This window comes from Dipodomys ordii, unplaced genomic scaffold, assembly GCF_000151885.1.
Source record: "Dipodomys ordii isolate 6190 unplaced genomic scaffold, Dord_2.0 Scaffold28, whole genome shotgun sequence".
NCBI lineage: Eukaryota > Metazoa > Chordata > Mammalia > Rodentia > Heteromyidae > Dipodomys > Dipodomys ordii.
The window spans coordinates 16,400,486-16,421,865 of record NW_012267244.1 but is presented as its reverse complement, the minus strand read 5'-3'; the positions used below and the strand labels follow the sequence as shown (position 1 = coordinate 16,421,865).

The window sequence follows — 21,380 nt, the reverse complement described above, 5'->3', positions numbered from 1 at the left end:
AAAGAAAAAGAAATAGCATTCATCAAACACAATTGACTTAGTTCAGGGAAACTTTGTGCATCATCCTATTTGGTATCAAGTTCATATCCAGGAAGAGTATGATGGGGTCTCATGTATATATGGATAGCACTAGGAATTTAGAAATTCAGTGCAGACTGGACACAATAGAACTGATAACTACTGGTATCTTAACTCCTTGGTTAAAAAAACAAATTTAAAAATGACAAGAAATAGCTGGGTGCTGGTGGCTCACGCCTGTAGTCCTAGCTACTCAGGAGGTTGAGATCTGAGGATCACGGTTCAAAGCCAGCCCGGGCAGGAAACTCCATGAGACGCTTATCTCCAATTAACTACCAGAAAGCTAGAAGTGGTGCTGTGGCTCAAGTGGTAGAGTGCTCACCTTGAGCTGAAGAGCTCAGGGACAGCATTCAAGCCCAGATTTCAAGTCCCATGACCAATAAAAACCAACAAAAATGACAGGAATTTGGGGTGCAAAACAAAGAGGGCTCAGGCTATGCCAACCATTCAGAAAGAGAGAATTGCCCAGTGGGGTGAAGGAGGGACATAGTTGGTTCTCATACTGAGACACTCATTTCTCACCATCAATGGATAGTTTTGGGTACAACAAAGAGCCATGTCTTTTTGCCTAGGAAATTTGTCTCTAGGGGCCTTAGAAGTCTAGGGTCACTTAAGGATCAGACAATTCAAGGTTATCCGAAAGAACTGTATTGTGTGGGACTGGGGTCTAAAACTTCTAAGTTTTGACAGACACAGGGCAGATCAGGGGCTGTAGGAGAATTAGGGACAGCCAAGAATGAAGCCAGTTGTTGGGAAATGGAATGCCCCAGAAGCAGTCCCAAGACTCCACGGAGATAGTGGGGAAGGGAGGGGACTTGAGTTTGGAGTTACAGAAAAACAACCACATGGGAACTCATAGCCAAATACATCTGTGCCCATCAGCCAAAGGCTGCCTGGCTAGAAGAAACAAGAGTTTCTGTCAACTTGGTCCAGTAGTAGTTACTTGGAGAAAACCATTTGCATCCAAATTTTGGAATGCTACAGATACAACAAGAATGTAAGCAAGAGATTGTCCTGGCACTTAGCTAATGGTAGAGGATAGAGAGGGCACTCCAAGATTAGCTGTTAAGATCAGAATTGTCTCACTATGTGGACACATTAACGTTCGAATATCCACTTTGGTGTTCTCTGATAGACTCTGAAAGTTTGCCTACTATTGCAACAAAACTAAGAGGATCTTCTCGCCTTCTCACCTGTCCCCTAATTTGTGAGAAACCAACTCTCTTGCCTCTTGTGAATTAAGATTGTTCAAAACACAGAACTAACCATGTATGAGCTATCTATTGATACTCACACAGTCATTACAATTATAACCTGTTTAGTATCTATTGCTCTATGTCAAGTTCCCTTCAAACAGCAGTCAATACTTTTGTAAAGAGTTTTCATAGGTCAGAAGTTTAAGAGTAGCTTACTTGGCCCTGAGTTTCACAAAAGGTAGCAGTCAAACTGTCAACGAGGGCTAAATCATCTGAAAGCTCAACTGGGGCTGGAGTGCTTGTCTCCAAGATGGCTCACTCACATGCATGGTGGTTCATTGCTGGCTGTTGGTAGCGGGCCTGTTTCTTCTCCACCTACACTTCTCCATATGGCTGCTGAAGTGTCATCATGGTCTTCATGCTTAAGTGTCTTTTCCCCCCAGATTAAATGATCCAAGAAGAGCAAGGTAGAAGCTTCCTTCATTTTTATGACCTCATCTCAGAAATCATCCTATGATGATGCCATTTCTTTGATAGAGACGACTCCCAAGGGTATGTGTGACAGGAGATGAAAGACATTGGGGACCACCCTGGAAGCTGGTGAACCCAAAGAGCCACCGTCTATCACAAGCTAATTATAAGGCAGGTACCTTGACAAACACCATACATGCAAGGATTGTATTATGCTATGATCCTCAATTTTACAGAACACAGTATAAATGGCTGTTTATTCCTTCTAAGGAATAAAGTTCAGGGTCTGTTCAGGCACTGCTGTAGCTGTAGGATCTGAATATACTTCAGGAAGATTCAGGCCCTGGGGCATGTAAAAACTTTCATGTACAAAGACAGCCCTGGATGTAAAGCTAGTGTTCTTGGTGGGCAAGAACAGTCTTCCTAGAGAGCGGAGGTTTGACATAGTTCTTCAGGGGGTCAGGCACATTCTCAAGTATGTATGCTCCCTATCTCCAGGCCTGGGATACTGAGGTAGTGGTGGGAGTTCTGAGGGAAGCTCTCATCTTCACCTTCTAGGTTGTGGTCTATGTGACCTACCATGTGATTGATTGAAGGGGGGCAGGGGCTCTGAAATCCAGAGACTCAAGTTTTACAGACATCCTATTTTCTCGATAGCCTTTGAGTGGCTTCTGGCAATTTCCTACATATGCTGTGTCTCCAGCTTCTAGAAAAGTCTTTCCTGCCATTAGAGGTGTGGAGAGAAGGGTAGTTGCAAGGATCAAATTTGATAAATGATGCAATGTGCTCCTCAGCAGTTCAAAGCTCTGCTTCCCATGAAACCATGTCAAACCATGAGCTTTAGACGCTCTGCCACCTACCTCTTGCCTTTGCCAACCCCTCTTCCTGAACAGTGTAGACACTGAGGGGCTGAGATATCTAGCTCATCTTTTCAGTAGACATTCACCTGAGAGGGAAACGAACCAACAGTTCCCCAAGGGTGGCCATGTACTCGCTACCTATGAACACTCAGAGACCTCCAGTTGTCTGATTCAGATTCTGGATGATTAAAAAATAGGGAAGAAGTATAATATCAATAATTATGCCATGGCTTGCTTTGAGTAACCACAAGCAGGCTCTTTCAGGACAACCATCAGTAGATGACACTTTATGTCTCTTGTCATTGTCATGTATTTCATTCTGTGGGGTGCCAAGCATTCTTTTCTGATATGATCATGCTGTGATTTATTATTATTATTGCATAAGCAGTGAATAATGTTTTCCTGTGAAAGCATTTTACCACATTGTGTAGTTGCTCAAATTAAAAGGGGACATGAATGCTGGATAGTTGTACCCTCAACTGACACATATGTGCACATGCCCCATGGAAGTCACCGCTACCTTCCTACATATCTCCAGCATTCTCACAATCCTCAGTGTAGATAAAAGATGAGACGTGGAAGGAGAGAGACAAATCCCCTCTCAGATTAATCACAATACACATACATCTTGTGACCTTATTCACGTAAATAATACACATAAGATTTTTTTCTAACCTTGTATTCATTTTTTATTGTAAAGGTGATATACAAAGGGGTTATAGTGGCATAGGTCAGGTAATGAGTACATTTCTTTTTGAACAGTGTCACCCCCTCCTTCATTTTCTCCTAGTTTTTCCCCGCCTGGCCCCTACCTTCCCCCAAGTTGTATATTTCATTTCCAATAGTGTCTAGTGTCTAGTGAGTATTACTGCTGAATTGGTTCTGTACTTTCCCTTCCCCTCTCCAAATCAGATAAACTTACATACAAGACATCGGGTACAGAAATACGAAACAGTGACAAAAGGGGGGGAAAACCAGAAGACTAACAAAGAAAAAAAGAACCACAAACAGTACAATTTAAAAAAAACCCTCTTGTTTCCATTTTCTTGGAGTTCATTTCGATTAGCATCATTTTGTGTGATCGTGGCTATTGAGCCCTTGTGATCCTCTCCTAGCAATATCCTGTTGTTTGGTCTCACTGTGTGAATGTTTAGAGTCCTGCTTAATTAGTTATGTCCAAGTGTAATTTTTTGTCTTTTACTATCGATTGGACTTACTTGTAGATTTATAGTCACAATTGAATTATTACAAATGAGGAAAACCATGCAGCCTCTGTTTCTTTAGGTCTGCCTTACTTTACTTAATGTAATTTTCCCCCAAATCTTTCTATTTCCTTATGAACGGGGCAATGCCATGCTCTGATGGAAAAAGTCGAGTTCTATTTACGTAAAGGATATTACTTGCCTTTAGAATCAAGCCACTATTATTTCATGATGTTCTTTTCCTAGAACCTTGGAAAGAGAATCCCACAGGCTCCTTCAGAAAAGCCCCACCTAACACTTCCCTGAGCCTTTTTCACCTGCTTGAGAGTATCAGACACAAGGTTGGGATCTTGTGGTTACCTCGTGACCCTGGCCAATCTGTTCTAATATCTATCAGATTTCTGGAAACCTTTCCTCCTCTTCTGGGCAAGAAGGCTGAGAGAATTTCAGGGTGAAATTTGGTAACCTGGGATTGAGAAACGAAGATCACCTTGCTCTATGGAATGTGAAAGAGGAATTGAAGCAAGTAAGCATCAACCCTTCATTTAGTTCCAGAATGTTGCTCTTCTTCCCTCTCCTGAGCTCTGTGCAAGTAGTATCACCAATGGTAAAAGCTTTGGCTACCTGGTGTATTTTTTAAATACTTTGTGGTTAGAGGAAAACATGTGAATATTGAAAGTGCATCATATTCTTCAGAGACTATGCTTTTGTGTATAATTTTATGTTCATTTTCTGAGTTTTAACATATGTGTGAATTCATGTACATGCATACATACATATATATGTGTATATATGTATATTCAAATAAGGGCATGTAACATTTCTATTACCCCAGATGCATTCATTACTCACTCTTTAAAGTCCACCTCTCTCCCTCCCAGTCCCTCATCTATCCTATGATCACACCTTTTCTGGAAAATCAAGTAAATGGAATCAGACAATATGACATCTTTCCCTCAGCATCACCCTCTGAGTCACTCATATTGTTGTGTTGATCAACAACTATTTTTTATTTACTTTATTGTTACTATAAAGGTGATATACAGGGATTACAATTACCTGAGTCAGGTAATGAGTACATTTCCTTTTGTACAGTGTCTTCCCTTCCCGCATTGTCTCCCAGTCCCTCTCTCCCATCTCTACCCAGAAATTGTAGAGTTCACTTTCTTCACAGTGTTCAGTGAGCTCCACTGAGGCACTTTTCACCCCTTTCCCCTTGAGTTCTGTGCCTCCCCTCACCATGGATCGACACACAGATAAACCATACAGAAAGGAAAGAAAATAGAACCAATAACTGCAACAACAAAAAGAGATCTCTTATTTCCGTATCTTAGAATTTGCTTTGATATATATACATATATATTAAACTTTCTATAAATATAAAGAGGCACATAGCTATTGTGCCTTTGTGTTTCTTCCCTAAGAGTATCCTCTTTTGGCCTGTGTGTCAGGTCTAGAATCCTGTATAATTTATCGTATTCCAGTATATTTTAGATCTGACTTCTGCATATAAGAGAGAACATGTGCTGACTGTCTCTCAGCTAGTTCTTTTTGTAAATTCTTGAGTAGTATTTTACTGTTCAGTGCATATTTACATTAGCATAATTCAGATTAATACAGATCCCATGAATGCTAGGAAGTATAAGGCTACCAGTGAGGTAACCCAACTAAGGTGAGGAAGAAACTAAAGTCTTTTCTTCCATTTCTTGGGTTGCTCGTCATATTTGTCATAGTTGGGTGATCATGGGGAGATGAAGAGGAATGGGTAAATTTTATTCAAGAACAAAAGAAGTGTAGAGAATGCACAGGCCTCAGCACCTCAGGTTTTCATATCTCCCTCTAACCAAAGCACAGTGGTCCATGCTTGTAATCCCAGCTACTCAGGAGACAGATAGGATGATCCAAGCTCAAGACTAGTCCTGGCAAAGCAAGCAAGACTCTATCTCAAAATTAAAACAAAAGCTCCTTCTAGCCAGCTTTTACAAGTTGTTAAGAGCTTGAACTGTGAGTTACCTATGTGTTTTGCTGACACTCTCTCTGAGGTAATGATATTGCACCCCCTGTGACAAATAACAAAGCCTGGAGACACTGTTGGTTGTCATGACTACAGGATATAACTGGCATCCAGAAGGCAGAGACCAGAGACTGAGACCACATTACAAAAGAGTCTCCCACAACAAAATATCTTTTGGCCCAAATTATCAATAGTGCCAAGGCTGAGAAAACTTGATCTTATGGAGTCCCAGATGTCCATTCAAAAGATGCATAAAGTGTACATTGTGTTGGATCTGAAAGCCTCAGGAGAAAAGAATTATTATTATTATCTTCCAAATTTTAAATGACAACAAAAGAAGAAGTGTCAGCAAGGTATGGAGAATGGAGATGGTGGATATGGAAATCCTATGAAGAAATTGTTCAAGCCTCCTTCCAATTATTCATATCCAAAATGGCCTGTTGTTCCCCAGAGAACTATAGGGCCTCCTCCGGGACAGAGTTCCATCTACTCTGCCTGCAGCAACCTTCGTGCTTCTTTTGGAGAATCATCCTTTAGTTCACCATCTGCACATGCCTAGAGCAAGTCTCCATCTTTACAGCTCCCACAGTCCTTGGCACTTGCCTGTACTGTGGGATTCTTCACAGTGCTTTGAATTTGTTGGTCTGTCATAATCATGGTGTCTTCTGCTCAGAGTCCAACAGCAGATGTAAGTTGGGGCTCACTAAGTAGCCTTTGAAGTAAGAAAAGCATTTTCTAAACACACTGAATTATTTATTCATTCACCCACTTGTTCAATCTTTTAGTAAATATTTGTCAAACACCTACTCAATACTAGGGGATATTTTGTGAATGGAAGCTACAGGAGTGAACCAGAGACAAAGTCCTGTCCTCAGGGGCCCTCCATTCTAGACCATAGATTAGTCAACTTGTTCGGTAGAGGACCTGATAATAAGTATGTCCAGCTTTGTGGACGATGTAGTCTCTACATTGCCAGTAGTGACTCAGCCCTACAATTGTGCTGAAAAATGCCAAAGGCAGTCGTGATTTGGTCCTTACATTGCACTTTGCCAATCTCTTTTCCAGAGACAATAACTAATTGGCAAAAAATATAAATTTAGAGCAATAAATGCCTTTTTGTGAGTATAGTACTTCAGTTAAGACAAATAACTCTATCAATTGAGCCAAACAGCCCTTTTGCTTTTAGTTTGTTTTTCAGATAGCTTTGCATTAACTTTTCCCTAATCAGCTATGGATTACCATCTTTCTGTCTCTACTTCTCAAGTAGCTGGGGTTACAAGTGTGCACCATCATATCTGGCTCATAAATGTTCTATTTTTCAAAGGTCATGATGATGGAGAAGGAACAGAGATAATGTTACTTAGAGTGGGTCATCCAGGAAGGCAGCTCTGAGGGAGAACAAGAATGAAAAGACCCCAAAGTTCTTGAGGTCTTTCAGGAACAGTCAGAAAGCCTGGGTAGTAGGAATAAGACAAGCAAGGAAAATAGATGAGGGCTGCAGCTGGAGAGGTCAGTGGTGAAGATCATGTACCATGTGGACTTTGGAGTTTATTCTTGATTTGATGGTCAGCAAGATTAAGAGCGGGACTAGTATGGCCCAGGTTTTCCCTCTCAAGCTGAGGGGCAAGCACAATCCAAAGCGTACGCATGGATGATTTAGTAAAAGCTGTCTCTTTGTCTTCTTTTTTTTTTTTTTTTGGTCCAGTCGTAGGGCCTGAACTCTGGGCCTGAGTGCTGTCCCTCAGGTCTTCAGCTCAAGGCTAGCGCTCTACCACTTGAGCCACAGTGCTACTTCCAGCTTTTTTCTTTTTGCTTATGTGGTGCTGAGGAATCAAACCCAGGGCCTCAGGCATGCAAGGTAAGCGCTCTATCACTGAGCCACCTTCCCAGCCCCTCCTGAGACCTTTAATCATGTTTTTAATTTGAAGTTTATGCAAAACAAAGAAAGAAAGAAAGAGAGAGAGAGAGAAAGAAAGAGAAAGAGAGAGAGAAAGAGAGAAAAGAAAGAAAGAAAGAGAGAAAGAAAGAAGGAAAGAAAAAGAAAGAAAGAGAAGGAAGGAAGGAAGGAAGGAAGGAAGGAAGGAAGGAAGGAAAGAGTGAAGGGGAGAGGGACAGGCAATAAATAGCAGAGGTACCTCTCCCAGCAATGGAAACTCATAAAAAGGAAGCTTATAGTGATAATGATGATTTTCATTTCCTAGTCTGTCAAACTGCAGATTGCCAGGAAAACACTGTTACGTGTTTGCACGCAGGTTAAATTTCTCAAAACCTGAGCCACTGCTTCACTGCTGTGCTGTTGTTACTGCCAGTGGGTAAATGTCCTTAGTAACTCCATGTGGTTCTATTGGAACTGACAGGAACAAATCCAGCCCCAAGCTCACTTTGTGTTACTTGATCTTGTTTCCTTTGCACTTTTTTTTCTTTTTGGATGGGAAAGTTTGATAGCTAAGGGCGAAGAAGAAAAGGTATTTCTTTTTTTTTTTTTGGTCCAGTCGTGGGGCCTGAATACTGTCCCTCAACTCTTTAGCTCAAGGCTAGCGCTCTACCACTTGAGCCACAGCGCCACTTCCAGCTTTTTTCTTTTTGTTTATGTGGTGCTGAGGAATCGAACCCAGGGCCTCATGCATGCAAGGCAAGCGCTCTACCACTGAGCCACCTTCCCAGCCCCAAGAAAAGATATTTCTATTATCATCACTAAATCCCAATAAAGATGAGTGCCTATAATCGTAGCTACTCAGGGCCCTGAGATTTGAGGATTGAGGTTTAAATCTAGCCCATGTAGGAAAGTTCTGTATATCTAATTAACCAGCAAGAAGCCGGAAGTGGAGCTATGGCTGGAGTGGCAGAATACCAGCCCTTAAGTGAAAAAAACTAAGTGACAAAACACAGGCTCTTAGTTCAAGTCCAATGACTGGTACAACAAGCAAACAAACAAATAAGGGAATAAGTAAAAATTAAAGCAGTGATGAGCCAGTAGTCTCAGGAAGCTGAGATCTGAGGATCATAGTTTTTAGCCAGTCTGGCCAAACAAATCTGAGAAACTCTTTTATCTCCAGTTAACCACCAAAAAAGCTGGAAGTAGAGCTGTGACTCATGTGATAGAGTGCCAGCCTTGAGTGAAAAATCGAAGGGACAATATCCAGGCCATGAGTTCAAGCTGCGGTACCAGCAAATAAATTAGCAAACAAATAAGTAAGTAAATAGATAGTTGCTAAACACTCTTTATTAAATGAACCTTGGAGTGCAGTAAAAAGTATGAGTTGGCGATTCCAGCCCATGCTATACTGTGAGGGGTGTAACTATGTCCACAGACACAGGGATGGTAGGTGCGTGAGGTAGACTGGTTAGTCCTGGGCAGCTCCAATTAGCCAGGCTTCTTTTACAGACATGTTGCTTGCTTCTCTCAACTTGACTTGTTCAGGTCTTTGGAATAAGAGGTTTGGAGCTTGGGGGAAAAAAAACAGGACTGAAGCAAACTTTGGGTTTCTCCTAAGTTCTTGGCAGTCAGCTTCTCCTCTGAGTCAGTGTGTGGAAGAAGACAGCACAGGAAGCTAACCTCCGGCATGACCAGCCCAAAAAAAGGGACGTAAAATATATTCATTTTCAAAGGGAGAAGCATTAACAAAATAATGGGGAAGACAAAAAAAAAACAGAAGAACAGAGAGAGGAGAAAGAGGAAGTAGAATTTAGGGAGAAGAAAACAAACCCTAAGACATTGTTTTATTGAAATGTGGACGAAAAGCAAAATTGAATCGGATATGCCTCACTTGCTGCCAACGCTGGAGACCCATGTCATCTTCTAGTCTCTGAATCATTAAGAAGGAGGGAATTTAAGTGGGGCATGGTGGAGTACACCTGTAATTTCCAACACTTGGAAGGCATGGGTAAGGAGATGGTAAGATCAAGGCCCACATGGGCTACATAGTGCCACTGTCTCAAAGATTAAAAATAGAAATGGAAAGAAACTTGCAAAATGAAATATTTGGTATGCCTGTCATTTGATGAATCTGGTATGACAATCAAAATTGTTAAGATCCTAATTCCTATTCAATTCTCTCACATACAATGGCACTTTAGCAAATAAAGGTTAACAGTTAATTATGACTCTTTTGTCCTGTTAATTTAGGAGAAAAGTCCTTTCCAGCTTGGATGAGTCACCATCCTTTTTCTTTCTCTTTTACAATGTTTTCTCATGAAACATCTGTTGTGTTTCATGTGCACGACCAGGCTTGTGTGTGCGCATATACATTCGTGTTCTTTCTGCAGAGAATCAACCTCCTTGCTTTCTCTCTCCTAAAAACATCCTCTCAACAACAGCTCATTCTTACCCTGAATAAAGGCAACCTACTACATTACCCCTAAAGTCTATCTATGAGCAGCTTTTCTGTGTAGCCTGTGCAGGCCTCTATTCTCGAAATTCCAAAAAATGGAAGACATTTTTGAAAAAAAAAAAAAAAATAGCACCTTTTACAAAATAGGGGCTTTGGGTGCCCTCTACTGTCATATTCTAAGATCTTCAACTGAAGAATAACCAGGGTATATTTCAAACACACACACACACACACACACACACACACACACACACACGCAGAGGAACCATTTAAATGGACAGTAGATACACAAGCTCTGACATTCAATTGTCTGTTTTCAAACACTGTTCTGTTAGGAAAATGGAGGAGAACGGAAAAGGAATAGGCCAGACTTAATCGTCAACAGGGGAGGACTCAACAGGGGAGGACTGCTTATTGAGGAACAGCGAGGGCACAGACCTTCCTGCAGTTTGGAGGTTGTACCTAAGAGTTGGGACAGGAGCTGGGTTTTTATAGGAGATAAGAGCAAGCAGGCAGAGGTGAATGAAAAAGCCACTAGGTCAAGGAAGGTGGGGGCCTTTCGGTTGGGCCCACAATGGGATATTTACAGCTGGGCTTAGGTCAAATGTCTTAACATCTCTAAGGTTTAGACCCCTTATTTATAAAATGGGGTCACAGTCCCTCCTGGTATTTTTTTTTTTTTTTTGTCGGTCGTGGGGCTTGAACTCTGGGCCTGGGTGCTGTCCCTCAGCTCTTCAGCTCAAGGCGAGTGCTCTACCACTTGAGTTACAGCGCCACTTCCGGTTTCCTGGTGGTTTATTGGAGATAGGAGTCTCACGGTCTCCTGCCCGGGCTGGCTTTGAACTGCGATCCTCAGATCTCAGCCTCCTGAGTAGCTAGGATTACAGGCGTGAGCCACCAGCGCCCGGCGTCCTCCTGGTGTTTTCTTGAGAACTCAGTGAGATATGTGCACAAAGCCTGAGAAATGGCAAGTCTTATTTATTAGATGTGTTCTTTTTATAAACTACTACCGTTGAACTTCTTGTCACCAACGCATCAGAGGCAACTCTGTTAATCCAAACTGGAAATGGTATTTTGTTCACTCTCTAGTTTTATACAGAGACAAACCCTCTGGCCCTAAAGCCTCATGTTTGTTGCTTGGTTTTCTCCTTGACTCTCAGTGAGCACAATTGGAATAGAATTGTCCTTGATGTGCATGAGACCATCTTGCCAATTGCAACTAGAACACACCCATCATGCTACCTGACCATTAGTATGGTATTTCCAGCTATGAAGCTGGTGATCACCATAATCCTCTTGGCATGCATGCCTACAGAATGTGTCCCCCTGGGGGCACAATGGGTTATACCAGCATGTTCTGCTGCTTGGCTGTCAAGAATGTGACTTGGTTTACAGGCCATGATACCAAGAGGCTTTGTGAGCTGTCTTCCCTCTTCTTATTCCTCTTGGAGTCTGATTAATGAGGGTGTTTTCTCCTAAAGTAGCCAGCTTTGGGGCATTTCAGGAACAGGCCAGTGATAACCAGGCAAGTAGTGGTTTGCCTTCATTCTGGGACTTTTTTTCTTTTTCCCCCCATCTTCATCTTTATGGCCATGATGCTGCTGCCTGACTCTCAGGCTCCTCCCTAAAGGCCTCCATCTTTGGAGGCCGCAGCAGGCAAAAGGTTTGGGGAGCATAAGTGGCATCTAATTGTCTTTCATTAGCAGCTTGCAAAGTTTCACTTGGAACCTTTGTGGTCAATCCCTGCTTCCCCATCTCTCCCCAAGTCACTTATCAGATTAGTTGAGTACTTGAAACTATTGAGGAAGCCGTCATGGTCTAGCAGAGCAAGAGAGAGGGGCTCTGGGCCACTACAGGAATATAGTGGTTGGCCCAGGTCTCCTGTGCAAACCAATCCCTTCTCCTTCTTCCTATCTTGGCTCTGTCTTATGTGAATGGGGAAACAACCACCAGTGTATGAGAAACTGGGAAGTATATCATGGTAGACTATTCCAATGAACAAAAGCCTGCCATTAATTACTTCACTTATTTAAAAAAATATTAAGGCCCTACTTATTATGCTTCATAGGCATTTGAGGATCATATACTAGAAAAGGAAAACACATCAGCTTCAGGAGAGACTAGATATACACAGGTAGAAAAAGTTCTGCAGTGACACGAGGCAATGTACATTCGGTGTCAAAACAATCACAATCTGTGGTCCCTAGGATGGGAGTGTGCTGGGTGCAAATGTCCACTACTTATTACGTAAGGCCACTGATGGAATGTACCCTGCACTCAGCACTTACCCCAGTTGTAGTCATGTGGCCAACAGCCCAGTTCCCCATTTGATGTCTCTAGCACTTGCATAATGCAAGCTCCATGAGGAATAAGGGCATTTTTAAAAGATCTCGTTTTGACTCCATGTTAAATGGATAAACCTACATGCACCAGAATTACAGTAACAATCACTTCTTTGCTGAGAAGATACCTTTTGAGCAAATAGCATTTAAATCAACTTAATCCCTTGACTCATTTTCTATGCAATGTAATTGAGCCATTTCCTTTCTAAAGAAATAGTTTTTTTTTTCTTAAGTCATTAGCATTGGTATCTATTTTACAATGACTTGGTTAGTGACAAAGTTTTATGTAAATCAAGTATTACTGACCAATTGCTTTTGCCACTGTAACTTTTTTGTTTTTGTTGTTGTTGTTGGTTGTGAGGTTGAACTCTGGGCCTGGGCGCTGTCCCTCAGCTCTTCAGCTCAAGGCTAGCACTCTACCACTTGAGCCACAGCACCACTTCCAGTTTTCTGGTGGTTTACTGGAGATAAGAGTCTCATGGAGTTTCCTGCCCAGGCTGTGAACTGCACCACAATCCTCAGATCTCAGCCTCCTGAGTAGTTAGGATTATAGGTGTGAGCCACCAGTGCCTGGCCCACTGTAACTTTTTTAATGACTATTTTATCTACCAAGTTTAATTCCTCCAAGTCGTATTTATAGATGGAAATTTTAAGTTTTTTTGTTATTATAAAGTTGATGTACAGAACGGTTACCATTATATAAGTCAGGTAAAGAATACATTTTTGTTTTACTCTTTCTTTGGACAATGTCACCCCTTCCCTCACTTATAGCTAGAAATGTTATAAAGTATGGTTTTTACTAAATGTTGTCTTTTTAGTTTGCATGTATTTATTATGTATTTGAAAGCAACATAGACACTTTTATCATCCTTAAGTGATAATGCCTTGGGACTCCTTATCAAAGAACCCTGTGGATGACTTTATGTTGGTTGTTGCAAGAGTAGAGTAAGACACTTAAGTGTAGGGGCAGATGGCAGAGGTTGCAAACCTCAGAAATGAGTGCCAGCACTAGTCTCTCAACAGCCTGCTGGGATCAACCCTGCCACCCAGCAGATGCCACAGACAAGGTGATTCCCTCCTCCTCCATCTCCTCACCAGAGACCAGAGATAACCAAGAATGGGTACGAAAGTTGAGCCTCCTATCTATATGAAGATACACAGCTTTTTCTCTTATACCAACTGTTCTTGAAGTTCATTGCCCAGGTGAACCTTAATAATTCATTAGCAATTCTACTCACTGATCCTAGTTCAAATGCATAAATTCTTGGGCCTTAGTTCAGATGTACAGTACTAGAAATGGAGATAGAACCCAGCAGCCTGTATTTTAACCAGTTCTCTGTGAGTATATATACTGTTACAATCTTGAGATATAAAACATAAGAAAAAAATTAAACAGGGTTGGAGATGTAGCTCAGAGGCAGAGCACTTGCTTAGCATGTGCAAGGCACTGGGTTAGATGCACTGGTACCACAAAAACCAGAAAACTGAAAAGATGCAACAGGGGCTGAGCATGGTTGTGAACACATTTAGGAGGTTAATTGTGGAAGATGAGTCCCAGATCAGTTTGGGCTACATAGGGAGACCCTGTCTCTGAAAAACAACAAAACCCACCAAAACCAAAAGGATACAAAACATTTACTTCAAAGAAAAGACTTGGCACTCTCCCACTGAACTATGCCTCCAGCCTCTTATCTGTACAGGTTATTTTTGAGACAGAATCTCACTTCCTGTCCAGGTTCTTGCACTGCAATGGAGTCTTTTCTGCCGGTGCTAGTTTGGAATCACACCAGTCTCCGAAGTAGCTAAGGTTGCAGATGTGAGCCACTGGCATCTGGTTTGTATCAAGTAAATATTCACTTGCTCTATAAGTTCTTAGTAATATTTATTATGACTTGGTTAAAAGTTTGTGGAATTTTTGGGTTATCCTCAATAAAGCCATTAACAAAAATTGCTAAGGCTTAGCCTATTTCCACAATTAAGCCTATTGTTCAGTGAACTTAGATTACTCTGTAATGAGCACTAACATGGAAGCCACAAAGAAGCTCCTCCAGGCTTACAGAAACAAAAGGCCAAGTTGGGGGAGGGGGAGGTGTGGAGCTGCTGTGTATCTTTTACCACACACTAGTGACCTGATATGCAAAACTGACCAGATACTGTATTTCAAATTGTTGTAGAACTAACATCGTATCCAAAGAGAAAAGCATTAACAAGATGAACCACCAAATATTTATAATCCACATAGAAGACTAATAAGCATTGGTATTTGATAGTGGCATTTCTTTTGAAAAACACAGTTTACCTTCCCTCCTCCTTTTTCTTTAATGCAGTAAAAACATAAGCACTTTTTATTAAAATGCCTTAGGTGTTATTTGCATTTCTTTTCTTTTTCTTTCTTTTTTTTTTTTTTGAGCTGGTGGGTAGGACTAGAATCTCAAAAACTTAGCTTCCAGGCTGGCCTGGAACTTGTGATCCTCTTGCCCCTATGTCCCAAGTGATGTAGCAACATGTCTGGCCTAACATATTCCTGAAAGTTAAATTCTGATTTTGTTTATGATGCTAAGAAGATAAAACAAACACAACCTCAAGAAGTTTGCTCAGCTATTTTTTATTTCCTTGACTTTGGGGAAAGTTTAACCCTACTGACCCTTGGATGACAATTTCAGATCAATCTGCAAATGCACATAGACGCCATTATTTTGCAGATGGAAAAGTGAGGGCTGAAGTACCTTGCTTAGGATCACAGACAAGACGTGGTGAACAGTGGAACAGTTCTTAGTTATTTCCCATCATGGCAGAAGAGGGTTTCAGATCTAAATTCAGCAAAGTGTAATTTTTCAAGTAATTCCTCCCTTGAAAAATGAGTCGGGGTCAACTAGGCTTCCAGTGAAATTCCTTCCCAAGGATACTTAGGTTTTTTTTTTCTGGTGTTGAGGTTTGTACTGGAAACAGGACCCTGCTCTTCCATTGGCATTTGATACTGAAGAGCAGCTTCACAGTGGCACAGCAGCATAACCTCTCAATCAATGTGTCACCACTCAGTGGACTTGGAATTTAAGCAGAAGACCAAGTGTTAGCAAAATGTCTGGTGAAGTAAGATGCCTTGCCTCTCAGGCTCCTCAAACCATGAGGAAGGTTGAAAATAGTTACTCAGCCAGCAGGGAATGGTTGAGGGGTTGAAGAGTTCGATGGCTGATAGTCCTCTTTTTTAGTAGCAATGTGTGGGATGTCCTATCTTTGGGGGTGTGGCAGAGCAGAGCGTCCAAGGTGCAAGTGGTGACTTGGCCATTTATGTGCAGTTTCCCATAAATCTCATCAAATCTGGCCATAAGAGTGGGTACATCTTTCACTTTTTCCCTTACTCTGGCCAGCTGGAAAAAAAGAAAAGCAAGTCATTATGTTTCTATAAGAGTCCTTTGTTCTTCATATCCTTTCAGAAGTAGAAACAAACTTGCAAAATGTACAGGGAACATCTAGTTCTTCAAGTCTATTTTTCTTTTTTGCCGGTTCTGGGGCTTGAACTCAGGGCCTGGGTGCTGCCCCTGAACTCAGAGCGCAAGACTAGCACTCTACCACCTGAGCCACAGTACCAATCTGTCCGTTCTGATCGGAAATGCTGGTCATTCCATCTAAATTTGGGCATGCAATTGAGTCTATCTCTGGACTTGCTCTTATGTCCCACAGATCAATCTATTCGAGTTAAGCCACACTATAGTTTTTTACCTCATAACTCTTATTTCTCTTTTTTCACAGGCTCTTCCTAGCTATTCTCTTTTGGTTCTTCTTTCAACTAAATTGAAGACACAGAAGAAAACATAGTGGTATTTTTATTGGGACCTTATCCTTATTTTATTACCTTAGCTTGGGAAGAATTGACGTTTTATGAGGCTCAACTTTCCTAGCTAAACACATGTTTTGCTTCCATTGGCATGATAGAAGGTTTTTGTTTTGCTTTGTTTTTTATGGTGACACTACCCGAGCTAAAAATCAGAGCCTTTTGCTCTCAATTAGCTTTTTCACTCAAGGTTAGCACTTTACCACTTGAGCCACACCTCCACTTCTGGCTTTTTGCTGGTTAACTGAAAATAAATAGCCTGTCATTTTTGTTTGCTGGGACTGGAAATATGGTCCTTAGATCTCAGGCTCTGGAACAACTAGGATTAGAGCCATGAGCTACCAGGTTAATTTTCTTCTTTTTTAAGATGAAAGATACTATAACATATTATTTGATGATAGAAATGATCTAAGGGAGGAGATATTGATGATGCTCAAAAGAGTGAGACATGTTTAGACTGATTTCCTGGAATAGGGGCAGAGGAGATGTGATCTAGTGAGTAATTAGAGGCTGACAGATAAATGCCAAACACTATGTGCATGTAGGGAAATGAGCCAGAAGCTTGAATGTGGTAGTCATTTTCTTCTCACTGTATCTATTTTCTCCATTAAACAGGAAAACAAGGTCATTAACTGAGAGTAAGAAGTAGGAAAAAGATTTTGGAGGCTTCAGGGGAAGATGGTAAAAGGCATAAAATTGTGGTCCACAAGAAAAGAGAGATTAGAACCATAATAACAATGCAGGGAAACAAATTGGAAACATTTTGGAGGATATTGTGTAAGAAGAAAAAGAAAAAAAAAAGAAGTCTTTTTTAAGACACATGGAAGTCTTAAAACAGGAGCAACAAAGAAGGTACCCTAGTCAACAATGTCTCTAAAGAGGTGGGTTACAGAATTAAGACACCAGGTGAGGAGGGGCATGGTGGCTCACACTACTCAGGAGGTGTACCCTGGAGGGGACTGTGTTCAAGGCCAACTCAGGCAAAAAATTCCATCTAATCATAAGCCAGGTATGCTGGTAAGTTCCTGTGATCCCACCTGTTTGGGAGGTTATAGGTAGGAGGATGGTGGTCTAAGGCCACTCCAGGCAAAATGTAAGACCCTACCTGGAAAAAATAATAAAGAAAAAAAGACATTATCTTGCCCATGTAATTGTAACCCCTCTATATGGTATTTTCACAACAATAAAAGAAAAGAAAAGAAGAAAAAAGAGGGCTGAGAGTATGGCTCAAATGATAAGAGTACCTGCATAGCATGCACAAGGCCCTGAGTTCAAGCCCTGGAGGCCACAAAGAAAAGTCACTGGTGAACATTTTTTAAGAGATGTATGCAGCACATGCCTACTTACCACTTCCTCTGAAAACTTGTTTCTTTTCACAAACCTTGATAAATTTCCTTCTGCAGCACCCTGTAGCACATCTATCAAGGCTTCTAACATATTTGATTGGATATGGATTACAATCTGAATAAAAAGAAGAAATAAGCAAAAACAAGAATGAGCCAGCATTTCAATTACAGGAACCATATCTAGTTAGATAAGCCTGTAACAAGAGACATTCACCCTACCTTGATGCTATTTCCTAATTCATTAGCTCGCAGTCCAAAATAGTGTTTTGAATGGGTGCCCACCAGCTCACACTTGCTTTCCCATGGCAAATCGAATTTCACAACTGCAAAACTTGCAGACAGGAAACAATGGAGAGAGCATGGGCTTTGGATATAGGTTGAAATTTCAACACTGGCAATTACTAGCTGTAAGAATCAGGGCCAAGCACTTAATTTCAATTTTATTTCCTCATTGGTAAAATGGGAAAAGTATTGTCAGACCCCACATTTGAGTTACTGTGAACATTAAGTGAAAATCTAGCACACAGGAGGGATACAGCAAACAAGATAAAAAGTTCCTCCTTTCTTCCTCTGTATTCAGGATCGTGACAGTCAGTCTCCTAAACTGGGTATGTGTAAATGATACATTTGAAGTTGTTAGCACGCTACTGTAGGCAGAGTGGAGGCTGATAGGAGACTTACAGAGACCTTCCCACTTACTTATATTAAGGAAACCTTCAAATGTGGGCACTGGATTTTGCTTTCAAAAGAATGCTACTAACTACTTTCCATCAGACTGACACATTCAATGCAAGAAAAAACAGAGTACATCTCTCCCCTAGTTATCAATATTTACTGTACAATCTGAACCACAGAAAAGAGGAAATGAGAGTAACTGAGAATTTGCCAATCAATGTTAACCAGTTTACAATTTGACTTACTATCTTTCAAATATATTAGCTTCCTCAAAACTTGATTGCTCTTTTTGCCAATTGTTATTCAATGAATAATCTTTCACAACAATTAGAAACATTACAAAAAAGCTAGGTGCTGGTGGCTCATACTTGTAATCTTATTCACGAGGCTGAGATCTAATGATCTCAGTTCTAAGCCAGCCAGGGAAGAAAAGTCTGTAAGATTCGTGGAGCTATGGTTCAAGTAGTAGTGCATCAACCTTGAACAAAAAGCCAAGTGAGGGTTTGAGGCCTTGAATTCAAGCCTCAGTACCAGTGCACACACACATACATATGCATAAAAAAATTACAAAACCTCATTTTTAACAAATACATAGGAACTAATCATGGGAAAATGCTATTTTTTGTTTTATATATATATATATATATTTTCAAAGAAGTCTGGTAATTTAAGACTTGATTTTCAGAAATAAAATTACTAAGTCAAAGGGATGAACATTTCAAAGGCTTTTGGGCTAACGAAAGGTAGGTTTTCTGAAAGAAGCTTTCCTTTTTAATCATGAACTAGCTATTCTATGGCTGTTTATGTTTTAACAATGTTGAACAGACTTTTTTTTGGTCAGTCATGGGCCTGGGCTCTGTCCCTGAGTTCTTCAGCTCAAGGCTAATGCTCTATTACTTGAGCCACAGTGCCACTTCTGGCTTTTTCTGCTTATGTGTACTGAGGAAGTGAACTCGGGGCCTCATGCATACAAGCAAGGCAAGCACTCTACCACTGAGCCACCTTCCCAGCCCTGAGCAGACTTCTTATAAAGAGAAAAGGCTGGTTTTTGCTCACAGTTCTGGAGGTTGGTTCAAGGTATGGAGCTGACATCAACTCAGCAAGGGTTAAGTAAGGTCCTCTTGTCTGGGTCATGCCACAGCACATAGCAATGGAAGGATCACACCATGAACAGGAAAGACACAGAGCACAACAAGGCCAGGTTCTTGTTTCTTAGTAGTGAACCAATCCTGTTTAAGGTTTCAAAGTGGATGACAGCATTGGAAGAGCTGAGGCCTAGTAAGACAACTACCTACTAGACAACTAGTCTATTAGGACAACGGGTTTACCTTTGGTCCTGAAGAACAGAATGAAATGATCTTGAGCAGTCTCAATACAAAGAATCTCATCTAAGGGCCCTGATCTAAAGCACAAGCACTCTGTTGGGAGACAACATCTCAGGGTTCTCTGAAATTTCTCTGTATCTTTTCTTTCTTTTTAAGCAACACATTCCTTGTGCTTACTATGAGGATGCTGTCATACATCCACGGTTTTTGGTTTTGTTTTGGATAGGGTCTTCTGTTTATGCCCAAGATAAACAGCTGGTGATCTCCTTACCTAAGCTACTTGTGTAGGTGAGATAAAAAAAACACACACCATCATGCCCAGCTTGTTGGTTGAGACTGGGGAGATGGGGTCATCATAACTTTTTTTTTTGGGGTCCAGTTGTGGGGCCTGAACTCTGGGCCTGAGCGCTGTCCCTCAGCTCTTTAGCTCAAAGCTAGCGCTCTACCACTTGAGCCACAGCGCCACTTCTGGCTTTTTTCTTTTTGCTTATGTGGTGCTGAGGAATTGAACCCAGGACCTCATGCATGCAAGGCAAGCGCTCTACCACTGAGCCAATTTCCCAGCCCCTCATCAACTTTTTTGCCCAGGATGACTCCAAACTGTAGTCCACCAGATCTCTGCTTTTAGAGTAGCAGAGATTACAGGGCTACCATGCCTGCTCTGAATCCCTCCATGTCCTACCAGTCCAATCATTTGACTGCCTTTATTCCAGACCATCTTTTAAAGAATGTCTGTATAACCAACAGACATGCTTACTGCCTATTATAAGAGATATTTTCTTTTAACTCCCTAAGCTGACTGTTCTCCTCCTAAAACACACTTTCTTTGTGTACAAAAGGCAAACAGACCTGTTCATCTTCATATCTCGCCATGGGAACTGGGGCTCAGGGAACTGATGTAAAAACACCAACACTCTGGATACTGCTAGTGCTGTGATGAACTGTCCTTTAGCTGTGTGTGTGCAGTACTTCACCAGCACTCATAAGACAACACCCAAAACTCATTAGCTTGCCAGTAGGGTAAAATCCCTAACCCTTCAGTTCTCAGTACTTTTATTAATAGAAATGAGTCCCAATTTAGTTGGCAGTAGTCTTCCTCTTCAGGACAAGGACAAACCTTCCTGGCTGAGTGTTGGGTCTCTAGTTCTTGGCATGAAGCCAACCCTTGACAACAATTTATGGAAACGGAAGGATGGGGCCCCAAGCCATGCACAAAGACAGACCACTGGGGTCCTGTGCCTGAAATGACCTGTCCTCTTGAAGATTTCAGTGTTACTGTACTTCATTTGTTATCTCAGCTTCCCTTCCTGCCACAGCAACAATCTCTGATTCAGCAGCAGCTTCAAGAATAAGGTTTACAACTTTCAGCTACACTGAGGAGGAACAATCCCCAAGAGACTGTTCATTACTGACTAAAAGCCAAGGGCAAGTTTAAATGATGGACTTGTCTCAAACTTCAGGGTGCAGTTAAGAAAAACTAAAACAGGGTATAACATACTGCTTTAATATACATTCCTAGAGAAACTGGATTAGCAAGGAACAAAGGTAATTTTGGTAAACAAAACTATTTAAGGAATTTAATCTTTTTGTCCCTCTGATTTTGTGAGGTCTCAGGAGATGATGATAGTTACACTATACCTTTGGCCTGCAAAGGAATAGAAGCCCTGAGAGGATGGAAATTCAATTTCTGGTTTCTTATATTTCCTCT

The 21,380-nt window shown here is 41.2% G+C and overlaps 1 protein-coding gene across 2 annotated transcripts in view; it reads right to left on the bottom strand.

The window, feature by feature from the left end:
• Positions 1-15,085: 15,085 nt before the first annotated feature.
• Positions 15,086-21,380, bottom strand: part of Ptcd2 (pentatricopeptide repeat domain 2) — a 29,266-nt gene continuing 22,971 nt past the window's right edge. For both annotated transcript variants that reach the window (XM_013015804.1, XM_013015805.1), the window contains 2 exons: positions 17,674-17,787; positions 15,086-15,862 (listed from right to left, as the gene is read on the bottom strand). In XM_013015804.1, coding sequence (XP_012871258.1) covers positions 15,638-15,862; positions 17,674-17,787 — 339 coding nt within the window. In that variant the 3' untranslated portion in view covers positions 15,086-15,637. The remainder of the gene's footprint in view (positions 15,863-17,673; positions 17,788-21,380) is intronic.